This window comes from Apteryx mantelli, chromosome 8, assembly GCF_036417845.1.
Source record: "Apteryx mantelli isolate bAptMan1 chromosome 8, bAptMan1.hap1, whole genome shotgun sequence".
Lineage (NCBI taxonomy): Eukaryota > Metazoa > Chordata > Aves > Apterygiformes > Apterygidae > Apteryx > Apteryx mantelli.
The window spans coordinates 10162069-10174137 of NC_089985.1; the positions used below are offsets into that span (position 1 = coordinate 10162069).

Consider the following 12069-nt stretch of genomic DNA (forward strand, 5'->3'; position numbering starts at 1 on the left):
CATAATCATCTTTAAATAAGGCGGCCCCCCCCCCACCCCCTCGCCGGCGGGGGGAGCGGGCAGCGCCTCGGGGCTTCCTAGATAAGGGCATCTAACGCATCTCCCTCTCCCGCAGGCAGCGCCGGGCTCCCGCGAAGAGCCGGCGGGGAGCCGCGCTGTGCGAGCCGCGCCGGGGCCGCCGTGCCCCGCCAGGCAGCGGCGCCCGCCCCGCGCCCTGCCCTGCCCTGCCTTGCCCTGCCCGGCCCTGCCCGGCCCGGCCGCAGGCAGAGGGGTCCCCGCGGCGGTCCCCGCGCCTTCCTCCTCCGCCTCCTCCTCCTCCTCCTCCTCCGCCGGCCGCAGGAGCAGAGGGGAGGAGAGGAGAGAGGTGCCGGGGAGAAGTTGGGGGCAGCGGCCGCGGCGCGCGGGAGGATGCCCCAGCGCTGCCCGGGGGGCGCCGGCTGCCCGGGGGGCACCTGAGCGCCGCCGGGCCGGCAGCACCATGCTGCGCCGCGGGGCGCCCCTGGCCGCGCTGCTGCTGCTGCTGCTGCTGCTGGCCGCGCTGAGCCTGGGCGCCGCGGAGCCCGCGGCGGAGCCCCGGCCGCCGGGCCCCCCGCCGGGCCAGGGCTGCGGGCTGCCGGCGCGGGGCCGCCGCGCCGCCGCCCCGCACCACCCCTACGGGCTCTACCCGGGCCGCGCGGCGCAGGGCCCCGGCGCGCACCAGGTGCTCGGCGCTGCCGCCCCGCCGGGCGCCGGGCGGCGGCGGCGGCGGCGGCGGCCGCGGGGCGCCGAGGACACGTGGGGCGAGCCGGACGCCTTCCCGCGGCGGGACAGGCTGCGGGGCCGGGCGCCGCAGGGCGCCGGCGGGGCCGGGCCGAGCCCCCCCCGGGGCCGCGCTCTCTCCGCCCTGTACTTCTCCGGGAGCCGGGAGCAGCTGGCGGCGAGGCCGGAGGCGCTGCCCGACATCCCGCGGGCGCAGTTCACCGTGGAGGTGTGGGTGAAGGCGGAGGGAGGACAGAGCAACCCGGCCATCATCGCAGGTAACGTCGCCCGCCGGCTGCCGCAGGGCCGGGCGGGGAAGGGAGGGTCGGAGCCCCGCTGCCCCCGCCGCTGCCCGCCGCGCCGGCAGGTGCCCCCGGCCGGCCTCGCCCCCTGCCCTGCCCCGCTGCCCCGGGGGAAGGGCGGCGGCACGAGCTCCCCCGGGTCCCCAGGGCTGCCTCGCACCCCCGGGGCAGAGTCCGTCCCCGGGAGCTTGCGGCAGAGCCCCCCCGAAGCGCCACGGCGAGGGGAGGGGGCGTGGGGCGCCCGGGCGCGGCGGAGGGCAATGGGAGCCGCGGACGGGGCAAGCCCACGACCCCCGAGCTGTCCCGCGGGGGGCCTGGGCTAGCTGGCGCCTTGGCGCCGCTCACCTGCCTTTGCCACCTTCGCCGCTCTGTGGCGGGTGACACCTCGCGCCCACCCGACCCAGGGCCCTCATATCTTGGCAAGGTCCCAAGTATCAAATGCTCCTCGTTTCCTTGAGAGCGAAACCTAAAATAACCCCCTCCCCTTCCCTCAACTCCCCCGTCCTCCCAGGCCTGAGCGTTGCTCTACGCTGCGGGAAACCAGCCCTAAACCTGGATGGGATCCAGGCTCCGTGTCTTGGGCTACTATCTAGTTTCTAGCTTTCCTTTCATCGTCGCGCTCTGGGCAGGGAGTTGAAAGGCCCCTTTTGGGGACATGCCCCGAGCTACCACGACTCCTCGAAACCCCCCTGCTGCATTCCTTTCTTCCCCTGGAGGCCTGAGGAGGGGCCCGGAGGAAGGAGGGGGCTTTTCCTATTCTCTCCCCCCTGAGCTAGCGGCTGCCGCTTTCCCACATTCCCAGCCCGGCTTGGCCGCGCTCCTGGTGGAGTCCCCTCGGCCGGCTGGTGCCTGGCCAGGGAGCCCCGGGGGAGCCGCGCCGGGTCGGGTCGGGCCGGGCCGGGCGGCCGCACGGTGGCAGCCGAGCCGCACGCAAGGCCCCGGCGGCGGCGGTGGCGGCGGAGGAGCCGGGGGGGCCCCGCAAACGCCGCCGCCGGACGCGGGGCCCCGCTCGCCGCTCGCCGCAAGGTGCCGGGTTTTGGCCCCGCAGCGGCGGCGATGGAGCGTCTTCTCCGTCTTTTCCCTCTTCTTTTCCCCCGGTGGCAAAAGCCACAGCGGTGGCTGCGGTGCAACAGCTGCTGCTGAGGGGGCACGGCCCGCTTTGGAGAAGACCTTCCCCGAGCTCTGGGCGATGAACCCGGCCCCAGAACCCCTTTGGCAGGGACGATGGCAGCTTTTGTCTGCCGGGAGTTCAACTCCCCTCTCTAAACGCGGGCTGAGGAACAGGCAGGTGATGCTCAGCCTGGAGAGCCTGAGGAGAAACAGGAGACTAAAGCACAGGCAGGGAGATGTGAGGTGCAGATCCGTACGGTGGGCTGGAAAGGAAAAGGTCCAGACCTCACCTGAGCATCTGGGACCTCACCTGAGCTTGCCTGAGGTGAGGACCTCAGGACCTCACCTGAATTTGCCTGACAGCGGAGACAGGGCTGGGGGACTCCCTGCACCGCTGTTTCATGCGCTCTTGCCAGGACGGGTGTCTGTGGCAGGATGCAAGCCTGGCGGGACAGAGGAATAACACCTGCACAAGGCAGGCAGGGCTGGGCTGGGGACGGCAGATGACGAGGGCAGGCAACGGCAGTCAGAGGGTTTGGGGTCCTCTCTGGGAGAGCTTGAGGGCCATTGCATTCCCGTGCCTCCCTCTCTGAGCCGGCTGGCTGGGCAAGAGGAGCTTCACCTGCCCTCACCCTCTCCCCCAGTGCAAACTCCTCTCTTTATCCTAACTCTCTCCACCTGCAATCCCTCCACTGAACCGCCCCTCTGCCTCACTATCTGCCTGACATGTCTCATTAATTTTTCTCCCTGGCTTGCCGGAGTGACAGCTGTGTCTTTGCTGCAGAAAAGGGAGGAGGGACTGGCTGGAGGCTGGGTGGCAGAGAGGGGAAAACAGCCATGCATGGGGGAATTGCCTAGTGCTTGGCTTGGTGCTTGCCTTCCCCATCGGGGTCTCGGCTGCCTCCCCGGTGGGCGGCAGCAGGCTGGGACCCGCGGAGCATGCTTCCAACCGATCGGCAGCACAGCTACTTGCATCTGGAGATCTGGCCTGCAGGTGTTGGGCTTTACTTTCCCCAGCTAGCCAGTATTTTTTTTTTCCCTTCTTTTTTTTTTTCCTTGAGGAGGGCAGGCCAGTTGTTACACAAAGACGAAAGCGCTGTCCATAACCACTGGCACGCACTCTAGTAATATCCCTTGGCCTCCAGGCTGCAGTGTTTGAGTCAGTCCCACGCGCCTCCTGCTTTCTGAGTCACTGCCTGCTTCCCACCCGCTCCCTGCAGCTGGGAACTCGGGGCCCAGGTGCGTGGCGAGGGACGCAGAGGGGCAGGCCAGCACCGGCTGGCGTTTTGGGAGAGCAGGTGACCCGGGCGGCTGCAAGCCCTTTCGCATGTGCTCAGCCTGCCTCCTTTCTGCTGCTCCTGGCCCTGTCGGCAGAGAGGGGACCGAGCCATGAGGCTGCCCGAGCTGTGAAGGAGCTTGTTCGCTGGAGATGCTCCAGGGGCTGGTGTGCGTGTGCGGGAAGGTGGATGGAAAGCAGGGCAGAGCTGAGCATCTCCCAGCTTTGTTGCCTGGTAAATAAGGCCAAGCTGGCATCTCTGTCCAGGTAAAGAAAGCTGCTCTGTTGGCTGGTTCAATCGCATTAGGAATTGCTCCCTCTGTCAAAGAATCAGGAGTTCAGGCTTTGTTCTTGTAGATTTTTTCTTTTTTTTTTTTTTGCCTAAGAGATGCCCTGGATGGGGCCACTAGTCCCTGCTAGTCCCTCTCGCATCAGGAGGATTTCTGTCAAGGCATGACCCCAGCTGCCCTTCCATGGCCACCTCCCTGGAAGGCGACTCACCCCTCTTGTGCTGCATGTTGTCACTCCTCCGCATCTCTCTCACTTTGGGCAGCAGATGAGAGTCCTTTCATGTGACGTCATTTGTTTTTCTGTCTTTTTTATTTTCCCTCATCCAAGGCCGTTCTGCTTCTGGTAAACTATGAAGTGATTTCCCCTCGTGCCAGGCTGTGATTTGTTATTACTCAGATCAAACATGGTTTTGTTGGGTCAGGAGAAAATCCCTAACCAGAAGCAGTCTCAAATTTCTGCTGTGGCTGAGGCTGAAACCAGGTGTCTTCCTTTGGCTGCAGCTCCGCTGGGTTAAACCTTTTGGCTGCCCCAAGCTGCTCACCACCTTGTGCTGCGAGAGGTGGCCACCTTCTCTGATCTGCTGCTCTGGCTGCCGTCAGACACTCATTAGCCCATGTTGGCCAAAAGTCTGCTGGTGTTTAAGGAAACGAGAGTGCTTTGATGGCCCTAGTTAGGGAATAGTGCCATGTCCAGTCCTGTTGGGAGAGCACAAGTTGCACTGAGTCCGGCACATTGTTTGGTTTTCCTTTCCTTCCCTCATTACTTTCCTCAGTGTTTACTAGCTGATTCCTATTTGACCGTCCTGGTTAGGAACACTTAGCAAAACAAGCGAGGAGCTGTTCTTGTTTCAGACCCTCCAGAGCTTTAGCAGCCTAGTGCCTGAGTCTCAAAGTCTGGCTGAACTATCGCTTGTGCTGCAAAGAGAGGAGCAGGTAGCTTAGGTCCTGGTCCCAGCAAGAGGAGAAGACGCTGCTTTTGAATGCAGTCCTTATAAAGTGGTGCGTTTCACCTCTTTGGAGACTTTTTCTCCATCAGACACCTTTCCTGGCAGCTTGTCTGTAATCTCAAGCCACAGCAGGAACCAAACGGGTTATTTGTTTCTCGGCTGTCTCAGCTCTCCTGACTTCATGCTCCAATCGCAGGGGACCAGCATTGAAACGGGTTCCTCTTCCTTGCTCCCCGTCTCCATCTGAGGCTTGTGGGGCGGTTCTTTTTTGTGTCCCCTATTCCCTAAGCATTTTTAGTGTGTTTGGTCTAACAGAGTGTTTTAGCCAGTGTCTGCTCCTATGCCTTCCGGAGATCCCATTACATACCAAATAGCCAAACTCCCAGTACTGCGTCCTCATTGCCAAAGAGACACTGAGAGACCGAGCTTTCCAGTTCTGAGCTTTCCTGCGTTAACTGGGTACCTGGCCATTTCTTGGCCAGAGTGTGAGGCTTTCATCAGTGTTTGCAATACCCTTCTCTACCAGCCCTGAAGGTCCCAGCTGCATTCTCTGGGGGGCATTTTTGTGGCCATTTTTTTCACGTATCAGTGCTTAAGCTAAGCTGCTTCTCTTCATTTTTTGCATGGTTGCCAACAACTCTTGTTTTTAAACCTGAATTTATCACTCTAATCACTGACAAACGTCACAAACCCGATTAGATTTCCCCTTTCCCATTGCATAGATTAGAAGCAGAGTTGCACTTACGGGTGCTGAGGCAATCGGCTTCCATTTCCTCTGCAAGCGGCTGTTTCCCTTTCTGGTGGGCCACCACCAGGAAAAAATTTCAAGTTCCTTGGCAAGCTCCACAGCCTCCCAGGTCTCCAGGGCCTCCCCTCACTGATTTGGAGCTGCCAGCCCCAGCTTACTCGAGGGGCTAGAAATTGGTCCCCTGCTGATTTCTTGCGGAGGACCTTGGGAGATGTCAGGAGCACAAGGCCACATCTCCATGGTGGCCTGTCGGTTCAGGAGGACTCCCGTCTTTCTGTTTCTGGCTAGCTCTCAGCTGGGCACCCAGCCCCACAGACTGTCGGCTGCTTGCTAGTCTGCTGCCCAGGGTAGCTACCACAGGGCTAGCGCAGGAGCTTGTCCTCTCTGAGCAGCTGGGCTTGGAGGAGGCCAGAGCTTTTGTGGGTGCTCCCTTTCACGGGAGAGCTTTGATCATGAGGAGCTGTGGTGGTTGTCCCTTGAGGGCCCAGCTTTGTCGTTCTGAAGTGGGATCACAGCTGCAGCACGTGCTGACCTGCCTGCACCCTTCCTAGCTGCCGCTGCAACAGAGATTTCCTCTCTGGCCCTTTTTAGGAAGCGCCAGCTGCTGTATTAGCAGGTTTCCAGCCCTTATTGTAGAACTGACCTTGGCCTTATTTGAATTCCTCTGATGAAGTCTCCAGACCTTGTCTTAGGCTTGTTTAAGGTTCTTTTGGCCATTTTTGAATTTGTGGGGCACTTCCAGGCTTGGCTCCAAAGCGGGTTTGCAAAGATACCAGCTCAGCTCACACTCTCCCCTGGAAAGCTGTTGCACCCCAACACTATTTTCCCATTTTTTACCTCAGTGCTTAATCAAATTTGGGGCAGTCTGAATTGTTACAAGGTGAAATGCATGAGTTTTCCCAATAGAGAAGGTACCAAGCCCTGTTTCTTCTACCCTGATGATGACCAAATACTAGAAGATGGCTTTTGAGTTTGCAGGTCCAAGCATCTTTCAGCCAGCATTCAGCTCAAAAATACTCTCCAGCTTTGCTTTCTCTTTATGGCTGCAAGGCTTCTTTGACTGTCTCCTGCTTCTTGGCTTCCCTCTTTCTCAGCTTCCCTGGTCTTTCTGCCTCCCTTTCACAATCCATCAGAAAACAACAGTTGGCCAAACCCCATCCACCCACGTAAGCTTTGTGTGTGGCTGCCTTTGTAGTGAGTGGTGGCATGTATCCCTGTCTGGGGTGGCTAAAACCATCTGATTGCAAAAAAAGGCACCACCCTTCTCACAATACGTTGAAGGAACAGGAGAGGGAGGGGTGCCTGGGCCTGGGTTTTAAAGGGGCTTAATATAACCTTTGCAAATATATTAGCAGCCTCTGGCATACTTGACCATGAGGCTGGCTTGTTTACGAGGGCTGGCAGGAATACGTGGGGTCATGGTAACCTGGCTTTAGTCAGATCCCTTGGATGTAATCCAGGAGGTCCTGCTGAGTAGCTTCTTCTCTATACATCTGTCTCTCTCCACTGGCCTCTTTGAAGTAACTATGACAGCTACAGTTTCCCCAGGGCCAGAGGAAAGGAATGATGTCAGGAGAGGAAAAGAGAGGCTGGAGAGCTACTGCCACTGAGTGGTGTGTGTCACGCTGACAGTCCTCGGGGGGAGGAGGCAGAAAGCCAGGACAAGAATGGAATGGGTGGCTCCTAATTTTTGCCTAATGCCTTGATGCCAAGGAGCAGGGCAGATGGTGTATGGGATGGGAGCAGGAGGGTGAGGGGAGCTGCTGAATCCAGGTGTAGAGATGGGTGGCCGGGTTTGGCTTGAGAAGCTCAGGCCAAGTTTTACAGAGACCATGCAAGGCCCTGTGTGTGAGTATGTTCAAGTACTGTCTTGAATCAGTTTACTCTAGCTTGCACCAGATCTGATGCAAGCTTTGAACTGGGGCAACCTCGGCTTAAATTGATTCAAGAGAAACCTGTGCAGCTGGGTAGGGACAAAGCCAGGGAAAAACAGGAAGCTGAAGCATAAGAAGTTTTGCAGTAGGAACATAAAAAGAAGACGGGAGCCACAGCAGACCTTCAGGCACAGCAGTGTTTTTCAGCAGCAGTGGTCAGGCTTAGGACCTCAACGAAGTTCCTCAGGAAGCTTTGCTGAGGCAGATGAAAGGCGGCGAGGGCTGTGTGTGTGTCTAAGACGCTGCAGTCCTGGCTCTCTGGCTCTCTCTGCTCGGAGAGCCGTCGCATCTGGAAGCAATTTGTCTTGGTGGTGAGTGGGAGAGCAGGGGGCTCAGAGGCACGGGGAGGAGGTGTTGTTGTTGAAGAGTTTATCATGAACTCTCGCTTCGAGGCAGGATACCAAGATGCAGGGCTTGGAGAACTAGATCGCTGCCTGCTCGCTGGATTTTCAAGATGGTTTGAATTCCAGCTTGTCGCTGTTGGCTGAAGGGAGATTCAGGCGAGGGCCAAGATTTTGAAAAGCAAAGCAGCCTTTCTAAGTGCCCATGGAAAGGCATTTTAAAATGCTTGGCACCTGCCTTCTGAAAAATCCGACCTGTCAACAGCCGGACAGACTGAATGTTGATACGCCCTTGAAAATCGAGGCCAACCTTGCCTCCATGAGAAAGTGCCACTGACAGGGCTTAGGAGTGTGATTTCAAGCCTGCTCACCCCAGCAGATGACTGTGTGAACAACCTGGCTGCAGCAGGAACTGAGCTGGTTTCAACGCACATGGGGTTACAACCGTGTGATGGAAGCACCCAAGATACGGTGGCTCAGCATGTTACTGTCAGCTGTCAGCAGAGGTGCAGTAATTAATTGCAGGGGGACCTTGAGTCTGTCTCAGTTGCAAATTAAACACATCAGCTTACACCACTAGGAAAGTGGGCCAGCCGGCAGGCAGCAGCTTGGTCACTTCTTGCCTGTTGCTTCTGGCTTCCTTGTGGCTGATGGTACAGGCAGCTCAGAGAGCTGGAGAACAAACAGAGGAGGAATTAGTACCAATAAACCCAGACTGCCCCGAGCCGTGCCGAAGTGAAAGTATCACTTCTCAGCTTTGCGCTCGCAGTAGCTGCTGCAGTTAAAATGCTGATTTAAGGCAGACAAGAGGCCAGTTTTCCCTGAACTGTGTGTGTGGGAAGGTTTGGTACCAAAGGCTTGGCAATATCTCAGCCCACCTTAGGCCGCGCACAGGAGCACGGGTACTTTGGGATTCTCCTGTAGTCCAGGGAGAGGGAAATGGGCCTCTCCGGAGAGCAATCCAGGCACCTGGAGATTAAAGTGCCTCGGTGCTTTAGGGACCCAGAGCCAGTTTTTTCAAACAGTGGTTTTACCTCCCCTTACTAGTATTTAAGTGCCTTAGCACCATTGATTTCCAAGGGAATTAAGTGCCTGAATGCTTCCAGATCTTGACTGCAGGCGCTCAGTTGCCTGAGTTTCAGGGAACATTAGCAAGACTCCAGGTCCGCGTAGACTAAAATGCAGGTCTGCAGCATGCCTGAGCGCGTGGTGAGGACCCATGCTGGGAGACCGGGGCCAAAGCCGCTCCTGCTTTAAATGGCCTGGGATGGCTTTCTGCTTAGGAGAGCTTCAGGGGCCGAGGTGCGCCTCCACCCAGCCGGAAGCAAAGCCGCCGCCGCCCGCGCGGGGGCAGGTCAGCCGAGAGCGGGCGAGTCCCCTCCATTTTCCTCTCCCTCTCCGACCCTCGCCTGTCTGCGCTCGACGCATGACTGCGAAGCAAACTGGAGCGTAAAGGAGAGCTGTAAATCAGCCTGGAAGCTGCTGGGGAAACGGTCCCCGGAGGAGGCTCTTTTGCTTTGGGTTGCTGTGTTCTGATTCTTAAAAGCTTTGGCCCGCAGATAAAAAGCTTCGCGTCTAATCCCGTCCCGGAGGAGCGCTCTTTACGGCGAGCGGCTCAAAAACACCTCGCTCGCTTTGGCCGCTCCTTTCCTCCTCTCACGCTTTCCCCGTCCCGCCCTCCCCCTCCTTTCCAGGCTCTTCCTCCCCTCCCGGACCCTCTCCGCTCGGCTGCTCCGGCTCTGCCGTCCTTCCCGGCGCCTCCACCTGCTCGCCCAAACGGCCGGCCGGGTCCCCCTCCCGCCCCGCACCGACAGCCCGTCGCCCGGCCTCTGACCAGGCTTGATTGCGCCTGTGTTTTTCAGCCTGGCCCAAATCTCTCCCCTCCCCGAAACATAAAGAAACACGGGACACGCGTTTTTCAAGTTATTGCTCGGCCGCCACTTTAAAGCGCAGCTCCTTACCCTGGGCGTCCTGGGTGCTCGGGGGGGACGAGCGGAGGCCAGCTGCCCGCCCGCCGGCGTGGAGGCGATCGCGGGCAGGCGCGCGGCGACGGCGCCAGATGTTCCTCCAGATGTGGGAGCTTCCTGGCGGCCCTGCCAAGAGCCGCTCCGTCAGCTGACGGCGGGCGGACGTAGCGGGCGGCCGCCCCGGGAAGCGGCCGCCACGGGCCTGGCTCGCGCGCCGGGGAGGCTGGGGAGGGCCGGCGCGGCGCCGCGGGGGCGCGGGCCGCGGGGCGACCCGCTCGGCGCCTCACGCGCTCTCCCCCCGTCGCCTTGCCGCCCGCTGCAGGTGTGTTCGACAACTGCTCCCACACGGCGAGCGACAAGGGCTGGGCCCTGGGCATCCGCGCCCTGCAGCTCCGCGGCAAGAAGGACGCCCGCTTCTTCTTCTCGCTCCGCACGGACCGGGCGGCCGCCGCCACCGTGGTTGCCGGCCACCACCGCTACCGCCCCGAGGCCTGGACGCACGTGGCCGCCACCTACGACGGGCGGTGGATGGCGCTCTACGTGGACGGGGCGCGGGTGGGCCGGGCGGGCCGGCAGGCCGGGGCGCTGCACAGCGCCTTCATGGCCTCCTGCCGCACGCTGCTGCTGGGCGGCGACGCCTTGGGCGCCGGCCACAACTTCCGCGGGCACCTGGCGGCACTGGCGCTGTGGCGCGTCGCCCTGCCGCAGCCCCGGCTGCAGCGGCCCTTCCTGGAGGGGGCGGCCGCGGGCGCCGCGGGGCTGGTGCTCGCCGCCGGCTTCGCCGCCCCGGACGAGCGCTGGGCCCCCTTCAGGGAGGCGAGCTTCCCGGAGCGGCGGGCCCTGCCGCCGCCGCCGGCGCCCGTGCTGCGGCCCCTGGGGCCCCCGGCCTGCGGGCAGACGGCCTGCGACAACGTGGAGCTGGCCGCCGGCTACAACGGGCACTGGCCGCTGCGCGGCGAGAAGGTGGTGCGCTACCGCGTGGTCAACGTGCTGGACGACGAGGGCCGGCGGCCCACGGTGAGCCGCGAGCAGGTGGCGCGGCAGCACCGGGCGCTGAGCGAGGCCTTCCGGCCCTACAACATCTCCTGGCAGCTGAGCCTCCTGGAGGTGCGCAACTCCTCGCTGCGCCGGCGCGCCGTGCTCCTCGGCTGCGAGCCCAGCAAGATCGGCAACGACCACTGCGACCCCGAGTGCGAGCACCCGCTCACCGGCTACGACGGCGGCGACTGCCGCCGGCCCGGCCGCTGCTTCTCCTGGAAGCGCCGCGACGGCGTCTGCCACATGGAGTGCAACAACATGCTGGACGACTTCGACGACGGCGACTGCTGCGACCCGCTGGCCACCGACGTGGCGAAGACCTGCTTCGACCCCGACTCGCCGCAGCGGTAGGCGCGGGGCGGGGGCGGCGCGGGGGCTGCGTCGAGGGAGGGCGTGTTTGCTTCCCCCCCCCCCCCCCAAACCCCTCTCCTGCAAGTCCGCTCTCCTGGAGGCAGGCCTTTCCTTACGGAAAGCCGCTCGCTCGCGGCGGTCCCTTCCCAGGAGGTGGCTGCTTGGGAGCGGGGATTCGGAGGGGCGTTTTCGGGAGGCGGCGGAGAGCAGGGTCTGGGCGTCCTAGGAGTGAGTCAATCCCGCAGAGCAGGGCTGCTCCCAGCGCGCGTCACCGGCTTCTGCCCCTCTCCAACACCATTTAGATCAACCCTGTGCCTTTAGTGTTTTCTCCCCCAAAAAGGAGCTGGGGGGGGGGGGCGGGGGCTGCTCTCCGGAGGGATCCTCAGCGCGGAGCTGCCGCTGGGCCGGATCGCTCAGGTGGACGTGCGAGGGACCTCCGGACTCTCCGGGCTGAAAGCAGCCGAGGAATTGCTGTCCGGTGTCCACCTCGCCCCCAGCCCCGCACCTTCAGGTTTAAAGCCGATGCTTGGTTTTTCGTTTACATCTAAAATGCCTTTCCCTGCCGGCGGGGGCGGGGGAGGCGGAGGTAGCCCTGCTAGCTGGGAGCAGGGCCGCTGCCGGCTTGGAGGAAGGTGTGGAGCGGCGTGCACGAGTATCTCCAAATCTGGCCCCAGCGGGGGGTCAGCGAGCCCCCCGCGGAAAGGCCCTTGGCTGGGCGCAGCGAGAGTTTGGGCAACGGCGAAGCCTGCCGGCGCACTGAAGGGTAAAGATGAGCTTTTGCGCCCCAAAGCTGGTCTGTTTTTTCCAGCTGTATCTGATGAGCTAATAAAAGATTAGCTCTCCCCGCAAGCCTTTCCCTGATCTCTTCCCTGATGCATTTTCACATTTGGCCTCTAGCTGCTAGACAACACTGAGCAGAAAAAAATAAAAAATAAAAAAGTCCATGGGAAACAAAAGGAAGAGCTCAGGTGCTGGGATCCTGGGAGAAAGGTCTCCTGGCTGCCCCAGCCCTGCTCCTCAAAACCGA

At 61.3% G+C, this 12069-nt stretch overlaps 1 protein-coding gene across 1 annotated transcript in view; it reads left to right on the forward strand.

The window, feature by feature from the left end:
* The first annotated feature begins 478 nt into the window (after window positions 1-478).
* PAPPA2 (pappalysin 2) overlaps window positions 479-12069 on the forward strand; it is a 116376-nt gene continuing 104785 nt past the window's right edge. Inside the window, exons 1-2 of the mRNA XM_067300418.1 lie at window positions 479-1016; window positions 9976-11038. Of these exons, the coding sequence (XP_067156519.1) occupies window positions 479-1016; window positions 9976-11038 (1601 nt within the window). The remainder of the gene's footprint in view (window positions 1017-9975; window positions 11039-12069) is intronic.